This window comes from Canis lupus, chromosome 23 (assembly GCF_048164855.1).
Source record: "Canis lupus baileyi chromosome 23, mCanLup2.hap1, whole genome shotgun sequence".
Taxonomy (NCBI): Eukaryota; Metazoa; Chordata; class Mammalia; order Carnivora; family Canidae; genus Canis; species Canis lupus.
In genome coordinates this window covers 11,933,933-11,958,766 of record NC_132860.1, presented here as the reverse complement: position 1 = coordinate 11,958,766, position 24,834 = coordinate 11,933,933, and the positions used below count along the sequence as shown (strand labels likewise).

Below are 24,834 nucleotides of genomic sequence, written 5' to 3'. Positions count from 1 at the left end.
CAAAATTAATACTCGTGGATAAATTACACAATATCAGTGATTTAATGGAGTATCACTTGGGCTGCAGCTACTTATTTAAAGTCAGTGTTATGTACTATCTCTAGGCTATATTTTAATAGGCTGATCCTCCACACATTTTTGACATTTATAATAATCATGCTGTTTTGCATGAACTTTTCCACACTGAAAGCTGAATGTAATAATGAAGAGAGAGTGTAGAAAGAATCACAGCAATAAAGGTAGTCAATTGGAAAGCAATACAATCTCTTTTTTTTCTGCACGGACACTAATACCTGGAGCCTTCCTGGCAACCCCTCATCCCCCCCGCCCCCCATTTCTTGGAGCTCATCCTGTTGCCACATGAAGTGCTACTCAGCTGGCCCAATGTAAATGTTAAGTTGCTTTCACTTTTAACAAATTGTTAGCTTCTAATCTACACAGTCTCTTTGCATCACATCCATAATACCTCATCAGACCATTGAGCACAGTGTGTGCTTGTACACAGTCCAGTAACAATTGGCTTCTGATTGCATATGGAGCACTGCTACAATGCATTCACTCACACTATATTGTGCTGGTCTCCTATGGAGTAATGTTCAAAATATCTGATCTTGTTTTTCCCCTTCCGTGAGGTTGATTTTAGTTTGCAGTGCTACATGAGCTTTTTTAAAAAGGATAACTAGGCCAAATTATTTTTTATAGTAAATGACTGTTGCTTTATGCTTAAACAATTTTGCTGATCTTCTTGATATTTAAACTAAATTATGTGAAGAAAGAATATCCTAATCTAAGTCAAATAGTATTTCTTCGGTTGATATCTTATCAGGTTAAAAAAAATCACAAAACGATACTGAATTAATGATGCTTCAAAAATAGGGAGAAAAAAAATCACCATTCCAAACCATCAACATGGGCTGCCTCCCAGAACATTTTAGAGCTGTTCTTTCTTTAAATATCATGCATTATTCATACTAACTCTAAACCACAACCCCCCTCCCTGTAAGTTTAATACCAGTTGCTTTATTTGTACTAAAACATTTTTCATGTCAAACATATTTAAAAAAATCAAACTCTAAAAGAATTCCCTGGGGCACTCCTTTTTTCATAGCTGTCATGCTTCTATGCTATGAAATAGCTGATTTTTTTTTTTATAGTTTTTGGCTTGCCAGTTAATTTATTACTATCTCTACCACACCCTGTAGTACTCTCCAGCTCACCTGCTGGCTACAAACAGCTTTCTTTCCATTGCTGACAAGCATATTTTTAAAATGTTCTTAACCTTCTCTGCCAGTTTGAATCTGTGTATCTGAATACAATCTATCGAAAGCTATTTCTCCAGAACATATTTCTGAATCAATACTAAAAGTAAAAATGAATACATTAGAAAACAGAGTCTAATACAGAGAATGATTAGAGACAGCAAAAAAAAAAGGGGGGGGAGGGGAAGGCAAGAGAGGGAGAAGATGAGAGCAAAGAAGAGAAGGGGGTTAAAAACAGCAGAGAAAAATGTTAAGCAGGAGGGGGAATCAAGGGTTTTGCAAAGTTTAATTTTTTAATAACAAAGTTATGTGCTTCACCCCCACCCCTTTAATTTTCTCTTTGTAAGAGTCGGTCAAGTAAAAGTTCTCAGTGGCTGACTTGGCAAGAAATCAGTCAACATGTTGTAGCAATTTTTTTCAAATTTGTCTCTGGATTTGAAATGCTTGCGTGAGGATCCATTCTTTCTAAATTTATACAAAGAAAGATGAAGCCTGTTGGAACAGGTTGGCTTTAGACACCACTGTAATCTGGCCCTTGCTACTTCTAGTGTAAAAAGACAATCTCCAAAAGCCAATTTGGGAAATAATGCCCATTCTGTAAATTCATCTTTCCAGCCTTCTAGATTTTCAAACTGACTATTTTTATCTGGAGATTACAAAACAAATATAAAACAGGATTTAAAACCTATGGAAAATTTGCCTGATACTAGTTTCATTTGTCACAATAGACAGCATTCCTTTGGAACCAAACCAGCTCCACGGCAAGAGTCTCTGAATGAGAGAAAGTACATTTTAAAAAAAATTTTCAAAGAAAGTGCAATGTGGCCCAAACTTATTAAAATTTAAACACAGGAGAAGGGGGAAATTGTATTAAGAATCCAGGACCCATTAGATACAGGCTACCACCTGCCAAAATACTCCTAGCTTCTGTAATTCAAATATAAATTTCACTTTTATTAAAAAGTCAAAAACCTCATGGGTAAAATTCTGTTCATTTACTTTGATTCTTCAGAAAGACAAGGGAACTGGATTGTAGTCTCCTGGGATATTAACTTCAGAATTAACCTACTGAGGAAATAATTTAGAGAGGCTGGAAGGAGTAGACAAATAAAAATACATTAACCTAGAAGACAGGATTCAGTGACTCTTCAGTAACTGGTTCAAAATCTCACACTTCATTTCCTGCCCTCTAAAATGAAATCAAACTATACTACATATCCCTATCTCACAGTTTGTTGTGTGGTGGCATCATAGGATCATGGTAAATTATCTGAGTTGCCAAACAACTTATAGGTAGACCTCACTTCTATAAGCTATCTTCATTCTTGCTACAATACAGAAATATTTCAATAACAACCATCAGTATAGACTTGGACGTACCACTTTGCATCTTGCCTGGATATCTGCATTGAGAATAGTAAAATGTTACAACCCTTCTATATTCTGAAATAATGCCATAATCAATCTGAATTTATCTTTGTGAGGCATCACACTGCAGAAAAAGTTAGCAGGTAAATGAATGACACATTTAGAATCCTAAAAATAAAATGCAATGTTCAATTTGTTTGGAGGACAATTGGACAAAAAAAATTGGAAGGATTAAAGTGTATATTGCTGAGGTCATCATGCTGTTATTTCTCTTGCTAAATTTCTCCTCTATTCATCAAAGAGTAGATCAATGATGAGAAAATTCTTGATCCCAGGGCATTTTCTAAGAACATGTGCATTATTCTTCATACCTTTATAGAAGATAAGAATCAAGGATCAATCTTAATTTCTTCACTTATTTCATAGATACATCCAGACCGTCGGCCAATCATATGAAAATCCATGGTATTTGTCACAATAGCAATTAAATAAGTGAATGTGGATAAACTATATAAATCCATCCATATGGGGCACCTGGGTGGCATAGTCAGTTAAATGTCTGACTCTTGGTTTCGGCTCAGGTCACGATCTCCAGGTCATGAGTTCAAGCCATGTTGGGCTCTGTGCTCTGCATGGGGTCTGCTAGGGATTTTCTCTCCCTCTCCCTCTGCCCCTCTGGCTCATGCTTTCTCTCTCTCTCTAATGAATAAATAAATTACAAAAAAATAAATCCATCCATTACAAGAAATTTAAAAAATCAACTCAAAGTTCATACCTTAGTATAGCTCATAAATGATATAGCTTCCATATGTGATGGAGGGTATAGTCAAAGTAATCTTGATCTCCAGAAAACTAGGTTAGTTTATGTGGATGTGCATATTTTCTTCTTGGACCTCAATACTCTTATTTAAAAATGAAATTACTGATCTAAAGAACCTCAGAAAAACTGTCTTGACTTCCAGTAGATAAATTTAATTATTCAAGTATTCCAGTAATAGTGGTTATAAACCTCAGCTTTACATATTCTAAAAGAGGTGGAAATAGCTAGCATTACAAGATGCCATTTCGATGAATCCATACATATAAATAACATATTTTCCACAGCAAATAAAGAGCTAGACTTTTGTTAATATCCTACATACTTAAACCATGTCTGCAAGAGTATAAAATATCAAATCAGAGAATTTCAGTCTGAATTCTGTCTCCATTTCTAATTTCTAGATGGGAAAGCTTGGAAACTTAATCAACTTATTTGACCATTTGTACCTTTTTTCCTTTTAATAAAATAGATATAATGCCACCTATCTTAGAGTTGCCAAGAAAATTAAATGTGAATATATATATTTTTATATATGAGATATATATGTATATGAGAATATATATTTTATATATATGTATATACATGTATATTTATATATACATATACACACCTATGCATACCTCCAATATACATATTGGATGACAAAGGTGGTTCAGCACACACACAAAATCAATGTAATACATCACATTAATAGAGCAAAGGGGAAGAAATCCACATAATTATCTCAATTGATGCAGAAGAGGCATTTCACAAAATCTTTTTTTTTAATTTTTATTTATTTATGATAGTCACACACACACAGAGAGAGAGAGAGAGAGAGAGAGAGAGAGAGGCAGACACAGGCAGAGGGAGAAGCAGGCTCCATGCACCGGGAGCCCGACGTGGGACTCGATCCCGGGTCTCCAGGATCGCGCCCTGGGCCAAAGGCAGGCGCTAAACTGCTGCGCCACCCAGGGATCCCAAGCATTTCACAAAATCTAATACCCTTTCAGGATAAAAACTCTCAGAAATTTAGGAATAGAGGGAAAGTTCCTCAGCACAATAAAGGATATTTATGAAAAATCCACAGTTAACATCATATTCAATGGTAAAAGACCAGAAAGCTTTCCTTCTAAGGTCAGGAATGAGATAATGATGCCTGCTTTCACTGCAGCTATACAACATTATACTGGAAGTTCAAGCCAGCACTGTTCAAAAAGAAAGAGAGAGAGAGATGGAGAGAGAGAAAGAGAAGAAGAAAGAGAAAGAGAGGGAGAAAGAAAGGAAGAGGGAGAGAGGGCAAAAGGTATCAAAATTGGTAAGCAAGAGGTAAAACTATCTCTACTTGCATATGAGATGATCATATGTGTAGAAAATTCCAAAGAATCTACAAGAAAGCTACTAGAACTAAAAAAATTTAGCAAAAGTTGTAATCTTGTAAAATTAACACCCACAAGTCATTTGTTTTTCTATATACCAGCAATGAACAATCCAAAGAAAATTAAGAAAGCATTTCTATTTATAATAGCATCTAAAGTAATTAAATACTTAGGAAGAAATCTAACCAGAGGTGAAAGGCTTGCACACTGAAAACTATACAATATTGCTAAAAAAATTTTTAAAGCCTAAATACATGGAAATGTCCATGAACAGGAAGACTTAACATTGTTAAGATGTCAGTACTATCCACATGCAAAAGAATGAAGTTGAACTTTAAATAACATATGAAAATGAACTCAAGTGGATCAAAGGCCTAAACATATGTATTAACACTATAAAACTCTTAGAAGAAAACACAGGAGTAAATCTTTGTATTTGGCAACAATTGCATGGACATGATAACAGAAATATAGGCCATGAGAAAAAAAAATAGATAAATGGGAGTGCATCAAAATTAAAAACTTTTGTGCATCAAATGATACTATCAAGTAAATGAAAAGGCAAACAGAAGGAAATATCTGCAAAACATATATCTGATAAGGGATTAATATCTAGAATATATAAAGAACTCCTGAAACTTTATAACAAAAAACAAACAGCCTAATTAAAAACTAGGCAAAGTCCTAAACAAAGTATTTTCTCCAAGAAAAATAAATAAATTTCCATTAAGCACATGAAAAGATGCTCAAATTATTAATCATTAGGAGAATGAAAATCAAAACCACATGAGAGGGGTACCTGGGTGGCTCAGTAGTTGAGTGTCTCCCTTTGGCTCAGTTCATGATCCCGGGATCCTAGATCCAGTCCTCTGCCTCTGCCTATATCCCTGCCTCTCTGTGTGTGTGTCTCTCATGAATAAATACAAATAAAATATTTTTTAAAAAGAAAAAAGAAAAAACAAAACCACATGAGATACTAGCTCATACCTCCTAGGATCACTATAATATTTTTGTAACGATTAGAAAATAACAAGTGTTGGTGAGGATGTAAACAGATTGGAACTCTTACATTGTCGGTAGGAGTATAAAATGGTGCAGCCTCTGTGGAAAACGGTTTAGCAGTTTCTGAAAAAGTTAAACACGGAACTACCATATGACCCAACAATTCTGTTCCTACATAAATAACCAAAAGAACTGAAAGCAAGGACTCAGATATTTGTATATTAATGTTCACAGCAGCATTATTCACAATGACCAAAATGTGGAAACAACCCAAGTGTCCATCAACAAATGAATGGATAAACAAACTATTTGTCTATTCATATAATATGTTACATATTATATATTATACATATAGACACACACATATATATGTACAAAGACACAGACATATGGAATATTATTCAGCCATAAAAAGAGTGAGCTTTTGATAAATAATGCAATATGGGTGGACCTTGGAAACATTATGCATAGTGATATAAGCTTATCTCAGTCCAATGTTTAGTTTTTGGACATTTTTAATGGGTAAGGATGTAGTTTAATGCTAAATTTACTTAATTTCATGGTCAGACTTTACCCTCAAAACCTAGTGCCTTAGAATTTTCAAAGAATTTTCATAAATTTTAACAAAGTTAATCTTCACACCCACATTGAGCAGTGGACATATATTTTTAGATGACAAAAAATGTGAGGCTCAGCAAGGCTAAATGACATGTTCAAGTAACAAATAAAATAATCCATGTGAAATATTTAGCACAGTGTTTGGCACAAAGCAACTACTCAGGAGGCTTCAGCTATTATTTTATAATAAGTGGGTGGAGAAGCCAGGCATAGGCAGAGATCCTATTCTCTGAATCTCCTAGGAAGCCACGGGCTGCTCAGCAGCAATTATTTTAAAAATCTGAACTACACAGAGTCCATGGGTCAGCTCCACCATCCCTGGCCTATGAAGGAGGCTATCCATTATTTTTATTTTATAGGCAATTCAATCCTGTCTGACATACATATCGCTAGCTATGAAAGACGCTTAATCTTTTAATTTTCTCAAATATAGGTGCTTAATCTTGTCCCAGATTGCTGTATCTCTATTTTATGATGTGAAAGAGTAAAACAAACAAAATTTTGCAGTGTTTTAAAAAAAGATTTTATGTATTTATTCTTGAGACATACAGAGAGGCAGAGACATAGGCAGAGGGAGAAGCAGGCTCCCTATGGGACTTGATCCCAGGATCCTGGGATCATGTCCTGAGCCAAAGGTAGATGCTCAACCACTGAGCCACCCAGGTACCCCTGTGGTGTATGTTCTGAGCCCTCATGACTTTTTTTTTCTAGAATGATGTGTCTAATTACAGAACAGTAAAAAAAAAAAAAAAAAAATTAAGGGTCAAAACTCAATAAAGCTATGTCTACAGATATTAACCTGATAGATATTCCCTGGAAACTGCACAATCCCTATAGGCCACATGCCTTCTCAGCAACCCACCAAACTGGGAGGACTTGTTTGGTGTTCACTACACAGGGGACCCTGATGTATCCAGAGCAATGAGTCAAATTAGGGGAAGAGAAGAAGGTCCAGAGTCCTAAGTATATTTGTTCAGACTATCCTAATAATGGATTCAGAAACAGCCAACTTTGACAGGGAACATCAACTTCAGGTAGCCTGTGCTGTCTAGAAATCAAGACAATTATTCAATCAGCTGAAAGCACAAACACTGTGGAACAGTTTCAGGTTATGGGAAGGTGGAAAAGGGCAAAAAGAGAACCACTTAGTTTGTAAGTTATAAAGACCAAGATAGTGATTGCTCATCCTCTTGACTAGGAACCAAAATATAAAGTGAGGCCACCATTTCAATGCTTTTATATATGACAGAACTACTCCCTTCTAAAAATTTAATCAATGGGAGGCCTGGGTGGCTCAGTGGTTGAGCATCTGCCTTCGGCTCAGGGAGTGCTCCCGGAGTCCCGGGATCCTTGCATGGAGCCTGCTTCCCCTGTCTCTGCCTCTCTCTCTGCCTCTCTCTGTGTCTCTCATGAATAAATAAATAAAATCTTAAAAAATAAAAATCTAATCATTGTTTCACATGTATTTCAAATGAAATTATCATAGCTCAGTTTGGAGCAAAAAAAAATTTTCTAGTCCAGACTCCAGTCCAACACAATTCTGCTCCCCCAATTCACATGAAGGACAAAAACACCGTATTGATTAAGTCTCCCTGGTATGTATTCTCTACTAATTACATAAGAACAAATAATTTTAATCCTTTAAAGTATAATTTGTATCTATAATAAAACCCAGCTTGGTCAAAATATTAAAGAATTTAGAGTTCTGGTTAATAAAACCCTCTGATGTAACCTAGGTAGGGGTCACAGAAAATACCTTATTTTATCAGCCTTGCTTTTGATTAAAAATTGTCCCATGGCCCAAATCCACTGTCATGCCTTAACCAACAGGTTTTAAGCCACCATAATCAAACACAATTCTGTTACCCCTTGAACACTGCTGTATGTTGCACACATGTTGTTCGATGGAGATAACACTCCTGTGCAATAATATTCTCCCAATCTCCATATTCTTCTTCAGTACTTACTACTGTCTCATTAATGTTGGTGAAAAGAATTTCAAAAAGTGGTCCAAATTCATTAACTATAGAACAACACATCTCCCCATGAAAAAATGGCATCATTGTTTCAGCAAAATTAGGAAACATGTCAACTATATTGATGTTGTGTGTCCCGTAGAAAATAAGACTCATACCTGATTTTTAAATGTGAAGCACTTTAAATTCAGAAACACTGAAATTAAATAAAAGGTTTCCATTGATAGTTCATCGAAGAGATTTCTAAGACAGGTAGAGGGAGGACGAGTGAGATTCGGTGTTCCCAAGGAAGTCAAGATTGAGAAATAGCTCAGAACTACTCAAGAGAGATCAGGGGAGGACCAAACCCCTGCATTGAGAGAAAATAGTCTCTGACAAAATATACTCCTGTCCCCAATATGGATATCAGTTTCCTAGGGAATATCCCTTGCTCTACAAATTCTGCCCTAGGAAAATCAAATTCTGACAGTTTGAACAATACAATTTTCTTTCATTCAGGTATCCCAAAATCTTTGGGTAAAACCAGGTCTGGTTAATTAGATGCAGTCCTCAAAAGGAGCCAATTCCTTAACATCTCTATTCCTCAAAACATTTGAGGTTTGACAGGCATCCCATCTTTCCTCTCAAAGAAAGTAGTAATCTACCAAATGCAAAATAGTAATCGATAGCAACAAGCAATTAAAATAGATGCTAAAATTCACTAGCTTTGTTTTTATGCTACTTTAGTAAGCTTCCTTACTGAGGATTTCAGTAACGTGATTTATATTTTATTATTACTTTAAGCACATTAAAATGCCTTTGTTCGCTTTATAAACCCTCTACACAAAGAAACCGCTGCACTCAGATTTGTTGCACTCAGATTTGGTGGCTAATATAATCAGGTTAATATGTTAAAAAGAACTTGACACGGAAATTATTAATGAGTAGAACAAGGTCACTACTTCTGAGCTGAGGTCACTTACAAAGAATGCACAAATGAAATTAAGGTTGACTTTATTTACTTCACTATCTTCCTACATTGGATTCCTTTGGCAACGTATCTTTAAACATTTAAAGCCCTGTTTACAAGGAGGCTCTGAAAGAAGCTTCAAACCATTATGTCCCTAATTGAATTCCCCAGGAGTCCAGTAAACTCAGAGGAATAAAGAAAAATCATAACATTTGCTAAATCGTCTCAAAACATATTTCACTGCAAGGTTATGTGACCTGATTTTGAGGTTCAAAGATGAATGAGAAAATAACTACTGAATGCTTCATTATTTAAACTAAAATCAAAAGGAATCTTACCTCTTAGTGGTGAGCTAATTAAATCAGTCCAGTTTTAACTTTTCTTCCAGGAGAAATCAGACAACAAACAACAATAACATTTCACAGTGTATGTGACCACTGTAACCAAGCATGAAAGCTCGCAGGAGGAGGAAAGGGTCTTTAACCAGAGACAATTATTCACAGTAAAGGTATGAGAGAGAACTGACAAAAATTTGTGGTCCCCAGGGAAAGTAGCATTCTGTCTGTGAATTCAGAACAAACCAAGTGGAAAAAAGAGTGCTAAAAAAGTTTTTAGCAACCAGTGAGTTTATTAACATGCCCTCCTCCCAATTAACTTCCTATTTCTAATTTTACGTGAAAATCAGCTTTTATGATCGTTTTATTCATGGTTCCTTTGTATGCTCCTATGTTTGTTGTGACTGCTCAGCAAAAACATGGGGATCTTAGCATTTCCAAAAGAATGTTAAATTCCTCTCTACTTACCTGGTTTGTATGTTATTCCAGGGGGGAAGAGGAAGCCCTGCTGGGCGGCAGCGGCTGCTGCCAGGGTCCGCTGGTCATGTGGAAAAATTGGGATCATGAGCGGAGGCATGTGACCCTGAACCTGCTAAACAGAAGAGAGCCTATGATCAGATAGAGCAAATGTATGCCAAGAAGTATTTGTTTTTCACTCCTGCTGCTGTGCTGGTACCCAAACAGCCACCCACTTCTGACCTCATTCCAAATCTGCTCCCTGAGAAATCGCGAGCCAAAGTCACCAAGTCCCTTCTTAGATGCCATTAGCACTCCAAGGACACAACCTTGTTGTGCATTTGCCTCATCCCTGCTTCCACCAAATTGTGGTGAATGGTTTTCTTTTATCTTGACTCTTTTCCTTCCCTTTTTCCTTTCCTTCTCTCTCTCTCTCTCTTTTTTTTTTTTTTTTTTTTAACAAAACGACCAGGAGAGACAAGTTTGCTTTTTACACTGCGCAACGTTGAAAGGTTTTGCCCTTTCACCTGCTTTGCATTCTGCCCTTTATTTGGAAAACAGTATTTAGTATCCTTGGTCAGAAAATAATGTCTAATTGTTATATATTCCAAAAGCTGTATCTCCTCAGTTTAGGGATCTTATTTCAAAGCCTTACCGCATTATGTTAAACATATAGCTCTTCAGATTTAAGGCTACTACATCTTGGCTCCCAATTAAACTAATATTCTTTGCCATACACACCTCGATGTAACATATAAATTGCTTGTCTGGCTTAGCAGTTTTACAGCTTTATGCACTACCATGTAGCTCAGTAATTATGGAGTTGTATTCAGAGAGCATTTCATAATAAATCCTACTATATCAAATTTCATTTGACCTCAATAAATGTATCAAAGAGCACAAAAATGCAAAATAGAAAATCTTCACTCTATATCAGTATTTGTATTCTATATAAAGAAAATAAGAGCTATGACAAAATCATGGCTGTGAAATCACATTTTAATTTCCTAGCTCCCTTTTTCACTCGATGCATAGCTACCCTGATTCCAGGATAGCATCACAGGAAGGTTTTGTCCTGGATTTTAGTGTATGATTTTATAGGTTGAACTACAGGACTTTTGTTATTTAAAGACCAAAACTAGGATGTACTAACAGAAATGATCTCTAAGTTCAAACTGGGTCTTTGGGATCTTTACTTGTGTAAAAAAGCTGCATTATATCCTGTTTAAGATACAAACATTTTCATTAATTCTACCAATTCTAAACCCTTCCCCTGTTTAAATTCTTAAATCTTCTCTTTAGGCAAAATTCCATATACTGGTTGATGACCCTGTTTAAATAGCGCCAACCTGCCTTGTCCTGTCCCTGTTCCCTCCACAGCCGGGGATGTGATGCAAAAATGCTTCTCTGTGGGTCTAAGAGGTTTCATTTACCAACAGTTTTTCTCGAGGGAAAGCCCTAAGAGGTGGGTTAATAAAGGGCAAGCAAAAAATAAACACTTTACAGTATTTTTCTGAATTCATTTCTCAAGAAAATCAACTTATAATAAAAAGGTCTTTGTGCAATTACTACCTTGCCAGTGGGGCGTGAAAGAAACTAGCTTTGGGCAGCTATTTCTACCATTTTAGCTGAGGTAAGCCCGAGTTTTGTACATTAGAGTACAAACTTAGCCTGCGTAAATTGGAGCTGATCCCCTCGTGCCCAGGTCTTGCCTTTCTAACCCTGAAGAAAAGCACTAGGTTTGCTGTTCAACTCCAGCTTGCTGTGACCTGATGCAAACCTGAGATGTCAAAGATGAGGGCACTGTTCTATGTCAGAAAATAAAACGGTCTTTTTTGTAGGTGACTGTTGTTCAGGGCAAGAGGAGATCAGAGGAAATCATTTCATTTACTTCTAGAAATATGGTTCCTAGCATGTGCCTAGAATAGCACGGATGCTCCATGCTCTAAAGGGGAACAAGAAAGTGAGAAGTCTAGGCAGAGTATTTATTCTTTCATTCTTTGTAACTAACGTTTATTAAGTTTTTATTATGTGCTATGGGTCTTGAGAAGTAGCTGAAAAAATGGGGGCTATTTAGCTGGGGAGAGAGAAGATACAAGACTATCTTACTATGGCAAAAGAATCAGATTAAGTCTGATCAATTACAAAAAGCAGAACTGGGCTCAGAGAAATAGATTTTAGGGAAGCTTAAAGAAGAATTTTCTAAAACTGAGTTATTCAGTGATGACTCCGATTAAAGAGGTTGTGTGCATCATTTCCCTAGAGGTGGTCAAGTAAAGGCTGGACACCCATATGGTAGAGATACTTTAAAGTGTAAGCATAACTAAAACCCTGACTAGATAATGATCTATAGAGCCTTTTTAACTTTATGATTCTTTTCTTTTTTTTCAAATTCAGCATTAGGAAGATAATGTGATGTAGTTATTCCTTTATTCATTTGTTCATCACACATTTGTTCAGAATCTACTATGCCTAGAAAGGCTTTGCTGATAAACATATCGGAGCTTAAATCTATATATTGCCATCTGCTTGGCTGTGTGATCGTGAACAGTTACTTAAACTTTCTGTAGTCTGTTTCTTCATGTAAAAGCTAATGATACTACCATATGTGGTTATTGTCGGGATTAAGGAGACCAGAAAACTAACACTTGTGGCACAGTGACTGACACATAACAGGTACTCAAGAAATATTAGAGCCTTGTTTTTTTCTTACATAGTTTGCATATTCAGTTTTAGAAAATTACCAAGTTACTGAAAAGAAAAGAAAAAAACAAGAAATAGTGGCTCTTACCCTTAATTCTACTCCAAAAAAGAAAACATGAACCAACTAAATAATTCAGTTTGACAGGCAGAGGCTTGTCATGTTCTTAGCAGACACCAGGCCTCACAGAGCATTATCCCATCCCAACTATCTAGAAAACCATGAAAAAGAAGAGGTGGGATTACAAGGATCATGTGAAGATATAATTTGGGGAACTTTAGTGTTATTCATTAAACAGCATCTTAGGATGAAAACATAATTTTACTTCTACATTGGTTCTCAAGCTCTTCAGATCATGAGACAACATAAAAGAATCAATAGCAATTAAGCATCAGATCTGAATTCTTGAACCTTGGTATCTGAAGATGTTTCTTCTATGTACATGAGATAACTAAGTAAACCATCTAGGGTCATCTTCAATGCCAAAGAGTTGTAGATGTTTCATATTAACATAAGTTACAAGAATTTAGGGAAGTTCCTTCCCATCTATCACCCTCTACAAAGTAAGATATGTTAGAAATGTTCAATGCTATTAATTCAGAGGCAATGTCAATAAACCAAGGGACAAAGTAAATAAGAAGGGCGACAGAAGACATTGTGAAAGTAATCATAGATAGAACCAGAGCTTGGAGTTGATCTAGCCTGGTGGTTCTCAAAGTGTGGTACCTGAGCAATAACACTGGCAACCCCTGAGAACTTCATAAAAGCGAATTATCAGGCTCCACCCCAGACCTACAAATCAGAAGCTCTGGGAGCTGGGTCCAACGATCTAAAAATTAGACCACAATACAATCCAGGGCAGTGATTCCCAAACTTTAGCATGTATCCAGTTCAGCCAGAAGGCTTGTTAAAACAAAGACTGGTCGGCCCTACCCTGAGAGCCTCTAAATCAGTAGATAGAGGTGGAGTCTGAGAGGGTACTTTCCTAGCAAGTACCCAGGTAAAGCTGGTGCTGCTGGTCCAGGGTCCACTCTCTGAGAATCGCTAATCGAATTCAAACCTCACAATTTGCACATAGGGAAAAGGTGGGTAGAGTAGCTAAAAGACATGGCCTGAGAGAACACAGTGCCTATGACAGGGCTGGATCTGGAATCCAGAACTGCTCAGCACCCTCTCTAGTGCTTTTTCCACTACATCACATGGACTTGAGTGATAGAAAAGAGAGAGAGATCACGTGTGTATGCTCTTTGGGGAGAGAAATCTAGAAGTCTGCAACCAAAAATAATTTTGTATTTCAGATAGTATTTCAGATCTTATGTTGCTCAGTTTCAGTTTGTTCCTTCTCTCTTATTTTCTACCCAGAACAATCTGATCACAAATCTACTGTAATTAATTCCAATAACTTATTATAATACATTCATTAGCAATGATCATTTAGTTCTGATTGATAAAATTGCCTTTAACTTATTTTAAGTAAAACAATGATGTAAAAAATCAGAGTGCCCCTTATTAAAGATAAGTCAAGATACCTAGCAGCAATTAGAATTCTGGCTAAGAGAAGATGATGAAGCGCTCCTCTTCTAACTTTAATTACAGAAGTAATAATAGTGATGATGATGATGGTAAAGGTAATCATCCTCTTCATCACAGCCACTAATAATATTTTCCAGTATTTTCTCTATGTCAAACATTACAAAGGTGGTTTACATGATCTATCTCATGTAATCCTCAAAACTCTATAAAGTATTCACTATTCTTCTCTTCATTCATTTAATGAGGAGGACAAAATCCTGAGAGATTCAGTAGTTTGGCCAACTAAAAAGTGGTAGAGCTAGGATTTGAGTCCAGGTTTGTCAGGCTCGAAGTCTATACTTTTAAGTACCATCTTATATTAAGCATCAAGTCATCTTTTGCTAAACAGTTCTAAATGAGATAAGGAATATTATTACTCTTTGTAATAACAACTGACCAGAAGTTTTATAAATATAATTGTAAATTTACATGCGTTTGTAATAAATAATACAGTGATCCCAGGTGTCTTCTACCCTCAGTGGTAATAACTTGAAAAACTGTACTTCAATATCACAACTGGGGTATTGACATTGATACAGTCCAGCCACCTTATTCAGATTTCCCCAGTGTGATATCACTTTAAAGGAATTATGTGACTTAAAAAACTCACAAGGGTAATAGAGGTCTATGAATACTTCCAACTACCACCTTTTATAAAAAGCTGACCAGTATGGCCCATACAAATAATATGAGAAGCAAGTATGTTGTAAAGCAACAATCTCCCCCTTTCAGAGCTTTCCATTTATTGTACTTACTAGAAAATTACTGATTGGAGATGGGACAGAAATGGAGAGTAAGGACAAGGAAGGGAGGAGTGATAAAGAGAGAGGGCTTGGTAGCCACCTAAGAATCATATCAGCACCCAAAATATTTTCCTCCTATGGAAGCTGTGAATTAAGTTTACTGCACTGAGCATCAGGGCTTAGGGCAAACAAAGAATTGTGAATACACAGAAAAGCCCCATCCTGCTCTGAAGAACATAAGCCTGCCTTCCCTCTTTCTTCCCATCATCCTATTTTCCCATTTGATGACATGCCAGGGAAGGCAGTCACGTTAGAAATGGCAACTTCCAAAAATATTTTACTAAAGAAGAAAAACTAATAGAATCCCCCTCAATCCATCAAAGAATGACCAGTCTCCACATGTCTTTTCCAAGAAGTTATCAAAATTTCAAATAGCATCTTCTTTTCTTGAAAGCATAGCTTTCTCTTAGCACAAATTCAAAGATCCTTTCATTATTCCATAGGTAAAATTGATTTGGTTAATACAAAGAGCAAAACATTATGTGGCCAAAAATATATCTCCGAGCAGGAAGCTGCATTATTTTTTACTGCTTCACGAGTCAGCACTAACAGGCTGGGTAACGAGAAGCCAGGAGCTCCATCAGGGGAGGAGCTCAGTCGGTGCGGTGGGAAAGAAACCAACTGCGTGGACCAAAGTACACTTGTCCATCGATTTTAGATTTCCACAGTCCCTGGCCAAAGTGCAGCCCTTTTGGAGAAAGTGGGGAACACATTCTTGATCAAATAGGGCTCCATGCCCAGAAATTTTAATTGCTTGGTGTTCCTCACGTCTTTCAGACAATCAAGACAGCAGCAGATGTGCATGAAACACTTGGGTTCTGTCTCTTCCTATTCGTGAAACAGCATTGTTGCATCGACACTTATCCCCTTCGTTTTCTCTGCGCTAAGTTGTTGATGATGCCATTTTTTGCCATCTGCCCCAGAGCTTCATTAAAGATACATGAATGGGCTAACTGGCCTGATATCTTGTGAGGAACAGGTGCTATTGTTTGTCCCTGAAGACTTGTACTAAAGATATGACTCAGAATACTTGAGAAAGAGCATCTGCAGCAGTCAATCAGAGAGCCACTTGGCAGAGACCTGGCCACGCGCTAACATGCAAACAGAGTGACACTCAGGGGGACTCATTTGCTCTTTCATGAGGATTATTTAACTTTTTTGGTGATGGGAAATACGTATGTGTATTGAAAATCGTGAGCATATTAATGTCTATCACTGAGTTAAAAACGGTGAGCAAGTAAAGATCATTTTAATGCTTATTTCTAGTAAATCATTCCTTATGTGGTTTAATTGAAGAAAGCCTCCATAGTCTGTCGGAAGGAATGTTTCTAATATTTGTAAATGATGACACAGAAAGGGAGACAGAGATAGAAAATACAGAGTGAGAAAGAGCAATCGGAGAGGGAGAGGGGATTCGGAGGGGATTTCCTAAAGGTCCTGTTCTTTACTGCAAAGAATAGCTGAGTCACTGGTATAAAGTGCTACCACTGAACAAGCTACGGTGTCTAGAGTGAAAGAAACAAGGGACTCAGAAACTTTGCATGAAAAGCCTTCAAGCTCAGGGAAGGGATCTTCCTAGTCCCAAAAAGTACATGCCAAACTGTATATTGATCTCAGTTAATTCTGGAGAGTTAGGAGGGAAAGGGTCTCATTGATAGGATGAATCCATGCCTTAACATAAACCTTTTCAAACCCATTTTTGCTTAAAACCTATCTAAAGTATTGACTATGTCCTGCTCTGCCTTAGCATGATGAAGTAGTCGGCATATTGAATTTCTCTTGGTTGGCCAGGGTTGGAAGTACACAAAGGAGCCTTGTATTGTCTATGGCCTATTGCTTACCCATTAATTGTTTCAATTCGTTAAACATCTTCTCCAACTAAATTGAGTGTCATGAATGGCCTGTGACATTGATATTTCTAGATGCTCTGCTGTTCTTATCATAAGGCATTATGATACAGGAGGCATTTTGTGTCAACTGATCAATGTGAGAACCATCTAAGACCTAAGAGCCAGTTTTCTGAGCACCAACAACCTTGGAGTAGTTAATAGCATACCTATCTATAAGTAGGTTAATGCAATGAATGACTTTTATTATTATTAAAAAAATAATGATGACTTAAATACATCTTGATATACCTCTTTTGCTTGTCATTTGTCTTATTTGGCTAATGTCTGGCTGCTACAGCTAAGAGAGGATAGCAAATCTTTGCTTATAGAGAATCTATCTAGCTCTAATAGGAGAAAAAAAATCAACTTTCATCAGGAGCTATTCTGGGACACAGAGTATTTGAGAACACAGAGCCCGTCTTCCCAGACACTTCCCATCAACTTCTGATGGGTACGCATTGAACAAAATGTATCTGCATCCCGAAGTTCTGCTTTATTTTTGTTTGTTTGTTGATGATATTCTGTCCCTTTCCCCCTCATCTCTGTCTCTTTCTCTTAGGTCCCTCCAGGATAATACACGAAACACCTTGTTACCATTGTTAACATTCATCTTTAATATAGTGCAATTTCTTCCAAGAACTTTGCATGCTATTGCCACCCCTCTTTTCAAAATCCTCACGAAGGGCCAAGAAAAACCCTGGAAAGGTAGAACAAACCAAGATATTATAGTTCAAAGACATCCTTTTAAAAACTCAGGCTTTATTCTTTCAAAGTCTTGGGTTTCAGCTTGAACTTTAATGAAGAGCTAAGTTTACACTTAGGATATATGTTTTTCTCTATATACATTATACTCTAATAAGAAGTTAATTTAAGGAAAAAACAGAAAATAACTTCAATAGTTAACTTATCTTTACTCATTTACACTATTAAATTCATTTAATAAAATATCTAAAATATTGACAGGAGAAATAGAAAAGATATATCTTGACCCCAGCTTCACTATGTCCCTACCCTCACTACGAAGAGTAAGACATGCAAACAAAGCAATTCTTTTACTAGGCTGGTCTTTAAGATAGTTGTTTAAACACACATCACAGTCTAGCGTTTTCCAGGTGCCTTACTTGGTTACATTAGGACAGAAATGATCATTGAGAGGAAGAGCACAATGACTATCTATCAGGTCAATAGTCTATGTTTTAAAACTCTTCTTTAGGTACATATTCAGGGAGAAATGTTAATAGCCCTGAAAGAGTCAATCTTGTCCTTTGTGTTAACACTGATATTTATATTCTCAGCATACTGTACATACCCACTTGATTTGCATTTTCTAAATATCCTATCAGTTTACTAGGATCATCAGTAGCCAATGTCATTATTTTATCTTTTATTCATTTGTACATTTTCTGTTTAAATATTGAATTTTCAAAGAAAAGAACACGGATTTAGCACTAACACAATTATAATTCCTAGCATCTCTTACTTATCTGTCTCTCCCCTTACTCTCTGAAATAAAGAGCTCCACACATAGAAGATCACCTCTTAGGCTCCCAAGAAACATGTTACTTCATAAAGGAAGTCAACAGTACCTGTCTTCAGCTATTCAGCAGCCACTGATTGAGCCCCTAGCACTATCTGACTGGTACTATGCTAGGTAGGCACTGAGAATATAAAGATGCCTTAGAGAAGTCTATAGCCTTATTTTATCAGGTAGTGGTGGTAGGTTTGTTTTCACTTATATAGTAGTGTAAATCATCTGATTTGTCAGCTTGCTTTGGAATAGGGTCAACAGAGAAAGGTAAGATTTGCTTTAAAAGAAAACTAAATTACAACAAAAATTCCATTAGGTATCTTTCCATAGTCTTCCTATGGCCTATAACCTAGGAAAATTTTGAGAGTATTTATGAGGACAAAAGTCAGATTACTTTATAAAATGGATGATAAATGTTAATTAAATGTGTTTAAATTATCTTACTATATTTTAAGAAACTCTCACCAGGAGGGAAGTAGAATATCCTGGCCATAGAGAAATTAATAAAACATGTTATGCAAAAGTAAAATTTATGATTCATTTGGAATTAGATATCTACCACCTTTTCAATCCATACAAATGCATAATCTTGTCAATTAAATATTATTGTTAAGGTCTAGTAGTATGTTAAAATCACTTTAAAGTGCAACTAAGGAAAATTCATGTGTGTTTATTACTCCTTAAGGATCTATTAGTGGGTATTTTATTCAGATTCGTGCTGTAAAATCTGCATAAACTCAGCATATTGTTATCCCCATGTGTGCATTTGTTTGGTTAAAGCAGAACAGCAAATCTCAATTTTTGCAACTTCTGGAAAAGTCAAGAGAACTAAAACAGTCTTAATTTTAATCAGATACAAACAGTTATCACTACAGAAGTGAAGAGTTGACTATTATGCAAATAGTCACAGTTAGTGGTCACCAGGCCATCACAGAAGACTGAGCTATTCAATTACTTTGGATATTTCCAAAGACTAGTGAAGATGAATGCTTCTTATCCACCCTGTCTTATTTCCACAGGAGTATGAAACATATTAGAGACTAATGATTGTTGTTCTCAAATGGAAACCCCATTAAATACACAATGATCAAAATGTTTGGCCAATATGGAAATTATTTTTTTTTCAAATTTTGTATAAATGCCATATAAGTATGGTAACATTGTGAAGAATGCAGCATTCCTTTCTTTGTAACAACCAAATTCAGATATAAACGTTTCATAAACTTTTGACCTGTAATGAAGGCAATCTGGCTTTTACCCCTAAAGTATTTTACACAAGCTTATTCTGTTAGCAATGACCAGAGTTCAATTATTAAATTCCTCCTCCAGAAATGCAGGTTTACATCTTAGACTACAGGTCTTGTTAAAATTACACACAACTTAAAGGCAGGGACTTTGTATCTCCCCAGGGCTTAGTAAAAGTCCCTCTCTTGCACAGAGTAGGGACTCAACAAATATTTGTAGTATAAATGCATTAAAGAATTTTCATTCTCTGTATTTAAAAACTAAGCCAAAAGAATTCTGATTTTTTAATCTTCTGAATCAATTCCTTTTATCATTTGCAGTCTTCAAATCGAAGCAACAGAAATATGCATCTGTTCCAAACATACTTCATCACAGCAATCTTTTCTTTTGGCATGCCATGGACTTTGAAGTCCACTAGTTGGTATGAGAATACAAAAATTGACTTTATTCATTCATTTGAAAACATTTTTTAATGACTGAGTTCTCCTAGTACATCTGTTGAAACTCTTCTATAAGTATAAAGAGGCCTCTAAGATTCTTTAATAATTTTCTCATCATCAATTATAATCCTTACTGACAGAGATGATAAGCTCTTCTCACCAGAAGAGCCAAGAATACAGTTTTCCAAAATAATAATAAAAAATGTTTGCTATATCACAATGGGCTGGTTATACAATATAGAATGAATGACAGAAAAATATTTAAGCATCAGCTGGAGAATGCAGAAGTAGTTTCATCTGAAGCTACAGGTCTGAGAAATAAGCAGTGAACTCTGAACAGGACATAAATAAGATGTCTAAGCTATTGACAGCTGGGACTCAGCCATGGCAAGCTGACTTTCCCTAGAAGTATCCATGAGAAATGGTGCCTGTATACGTAATTGGGGTGGGGGCTAGAGAGGTATAGTCAGGGAATCATTATAAAGAAATGGATACTGAGTAAAAGCATAAACAATAACTATAGCAACAAATGAAATAACCTTCAGGTTTTTACTCTTTATCACACTCTAATCCTTTTAGTACAAAAAGTTAATGACATGCAACTTCAATGTCATTTTGCCCCATCCTCAGCATACACACTTCTACTCATATACAGATATTTACACATACTTCTACACTTGCTACCCCAACTAAATGCACAAGTGTGTCAACAGTGAAGATGATGTAAGGATAAACTAACATATTGATTTAAAAAGAGAAATCTTCTTTATTTTTGTATTTTTATTTATTACTATGTTCATATTAAATAACTTAGATATAATAAAGAAATGTCTCTATTTAAAAAGGTAATGTCCAAGCTCTCTAGCCTACTCTGGCATTGAAATTACCCTACTAGGTGTTCTTAACTTACCTCTCAAGGTTGTTTTCCTACTACCTTTACCATCTTGCCTCTCTTACTTTCGGTAGTTTCTTTTTTTTTTTTTTTTAAAGATTTTATTTATTTATTCATGAGAGACATAGAGAGACAGAGACACAGGCAGAGGTAGAAGCAGGCTCCACGCAGGGAGCCCGACGTGGGACTCGATCCAGGGACTCCAGGATCACGCCCTGGGCCAAAGGCAGATGCTCAACTGCTGAGCCACCCAGGCGTCCCACTTTTGGTAGTTTCTAAGTCTTTGTTCAAGCCATTTTTTTCTCACTTACATATGGAATGATCTTTCCTCTCCTAAAAAGAGGAAATTCAAATTCAACTCCTCCATGAAAATTCCCCAAACATAAATTTCTTTCCCTCTGCCAAAATTTACCCTCCACATACTGTGTTGAATTTTTTAATGGTTTTCATTTCAATTAGACACTATTCTAGGTACTGGGGACATAGTAGTACACAAAATCCCCTACCATTATCTACTGAGAAGACAGACAACATACAAATGAATGTATATACGTATGTATGTGTGTATATGTATTGTGTATTCACAAATGAGCAACTATATAAAAATATAACATTTCACAATTGATGCTGTATCTTAATCTTCTTTATAGCCAGAAAGAAATAGAAACCCAAGCCCAAAAAAGAAATGAGATGATATGCTGGTGCACTCAGGTCAATAAAAAAAATACCAGAATTCAAAATGGAAAATAGGGATCCCTGGGTGGCGCAGCGGTTTAGCGCCTGCCTTTGGCCCGGGGCGCGATCCTGGAGACCCGGGATCGAATCCCACGTCGGGCTCCCGGTGCATGGAGCCTGCTTCTCCCTCTGCCTATGTCTCTGCCTCTGCCTCTCTCTCTCTCTCTCTCTCTCTCTCTGTGACTATCATAAATAAAAAAAATAAAAAAAAAAAACCAAAATGGAAAATAAATACATTGAATTTTCCAACATTTTTAAAGTAAAGCAATCCTACTAAGAAATTCTAATATTCCTTTATCCTCTATTTTAATGTATTAATTTTTACTTCACTCTGTCTACAACACAGTATTACACATAGTCCTCAATGACATTTCTAAATGCTAATAAGCAAATAAACAAGAAAGAAGATCATTGTATATCTTAGCTTTAAAATTTTAGCCAATTGGGCAGCCTGGGTGGCTCAGCGGTTTAGTGTTGACTTCAGCCCAGGGCCTGATCCTGGAGACCCAGGATTGAGTCCTATGTCAGGCTCCCTGCATGGAGCCTGCTTCTCCCTCTGTGTGCGTCTCTGCCTCTTTCTCTCTCTCTCTGTGTCTCTCATGAATAAATAAATAAAATCTTAAAAAAAAAATTTAGCCAATCTTCTGTACCACCAAAAAAATAAAGGTGTATTAGGTAGGTTTGTCCAAATCATAAGATGTTAAGAAAAGAGAAAAGAAGAAAAACGAAATGAAATGAAAAAAAGACATGAGAGGAATGAAAATAAAAATATGAAAAGAAATATAAAGAAAGTAAAGAGAGAAGAGAAAAAAGAGAAGGCAGGAGGAAACAAGAAAGCAAGGTTATTGTGGAGTTTTAAGAAAAGTAGTGCTGTCTTTTATATATACAATTTTTACCTGATAACTGCTCACTCTGTCCCTCACACTTCAATAAATGTAAACTCCAAACATTACAAATATTTTGCAAAGATCAAATGATATATGTAAAAAGTTTCTTGAAAAAAATATAAATTGTCATAAAAACTTTAATCAAAAGGGTAATTATATTACGATAGCATCAAGACTACAAAATAGGAATAAATTTAACTAAGGAGGTAAAAAGTCTCTAAATTGAAAACTACAAGGCACTGATGAATGAAATCAAAGACACAAATAAATGGAAAGGTATCTCATGTTTATGGATTAAAAAATTACTATTGTTAAAATGTCAATACCTTCTAAAGCCATCTATAGATTCAATGAAATCCCTATTAAGATTCCAATGGCATTTTTTAACTGAAGTAGAAAAAAAACACTTAAAATTTACACGAACCACAAAAGAGCCCAAATGACCAGTGGAATCCTGAGAAAGAACAAAGCAGGAGGTACCACACTTCCTGGTTTCAAGCTATACTACAAAGCCATGGTTAATAAAAGAGTATGATACTGGCATAAAAACAGATATACAGAGGATCCCTGGGTGGCTCAGCAGTTGGGCCCCTGCCTTTGGCTTGGGGTGTGATCCTGGGATCAGGGATCAAGTCCCGTATCAGGCTCCTTGCAAGGGGGCCTGCTTCTCCCTCTGGCTGTGTCTTTGCCTCTCTGTCTGTGTCTTTCATGAATAAATAAATAAAATCTTAAAAAAAAAAAAAACCAGACACACAGACCAAGAGAACAGAATGGACAGCCTAGAAATAAACCTAAGCATATACAGTCAACTAATATGTGACAAAGGAGCCAAAAATACTCAATGGAGTAAAGACAGTTTCTTCAGTAAATGGTGCTGGTATGATCAGATATTTGCATGTTAAAGAATGAAACTGGACCCATATTGTACACTACTCACAAAAATCACCTTGAAATGGATTAAAGACTTAAATGTTAGACCTGAAACCATGAAACTCCTAGGAGGAAACATAGGACTAAAACTCCTGACATGGGTCTTGGTAATGAATTTTTGGATGTGACACCTATAGCATAGGCAACAAAATAAAAAATAAAGAAGTGGGACTACATCAAACTAGAAAGCTGCACAGCAAAAGAAACCAGCAACAAAAAGAAAAAATAGCCTATGGGATAAGAAAAAATATTTGCAAATCATATATCTGATAAGGGGTCAATATCCAAAATACATAATGAACTCACACAACCAATAGCAAAAATCCAAAACCAATTTAAAAAATGGACAAAGTACCTGAATAGACATTTCTTCAAAGAAAATATCTGAAAGGCCAACAGGTGTGTTGAAAGATGTTCAGCATCACTAGTCACTAGGGAAATGCAAATTAAAACCACAATGAGATATGACCTTATGGCCTTAGAAGGGCCATCATCAAAAAGACTAGAGACAACAAGTGCTGATATGGTTGTAGAGAAGAGGAAGCCCATGTCTCCTGCTAGTGGGAATGTACATTGGTACAACCACTATGAAAGGGGGGCCAGGCAAGATGGTGGAAGAGTAGGATCCCCAAGTTACCTGTCCCCACCAACTTACCTAGATGACTTACAACCACTATGAAAAATATTATGTAAGACTCTCAAGCAATGAAAAATAGAATGCCCCTATGATTCAGCAATTCCATTTCTGAAAATATATCCAAAGGTAATGAAAGCACTAACTTGGAAATATGTCTGTACCCCTCGCTCATAGCAGCATTATGTACGATAACCAAGCCGCAGTCATTGTAGATCTAAGTGTCCACTGATAAATGAGTGGATACAGGAGTTGCGGTATACACATGAAATAGAATATTATTCAGCTGTAAAAAAAGATAAAGGACAGGAATTCTACTATCTGCAACAACATGTGTGAACCCTGAAGGCATTGTGCTTCGTGCAATAAGCCAGACAGAAATAAGAAAGACAAATACGATCTCATATGTGCAGACCAAAAAATGAAACAAGACAAAA

The 24,834-nt window shown here is 36.3% G+C and overlaps 1 protein-coding gene across 34 annotated transcripts in view; it reads right to left on the bottom strand.

Moving 5' to 3' along the window:
* The window catches only part of SOX6 (SRY-box transcription factor 6), a 633,064-nt gene that overhangs the window by 118,168 nt on the left and 490,062 nt on the right, over positions 1-24,834 (bottom strand). For 28 of the 34 annotated variants that reach the window (XM_072793935.1, XM_072793936.1, XM_072793934.1 and 25 more), the window contains one exon: positions 10,154-10,277. In XM_072793935.1, coding sequence (XP_072650036.1) covers positions 10,154-10,277 — 124 coding nt within the window. The remainder of the gene's footprint in view (positions 1-10,153; positions 10,278-24,834) is intronic. The other 6 variants (XM_072793954.1, XM_072793933.1, XM_072793960.1 and 3 more) reach the window with 1 other exon arrangement.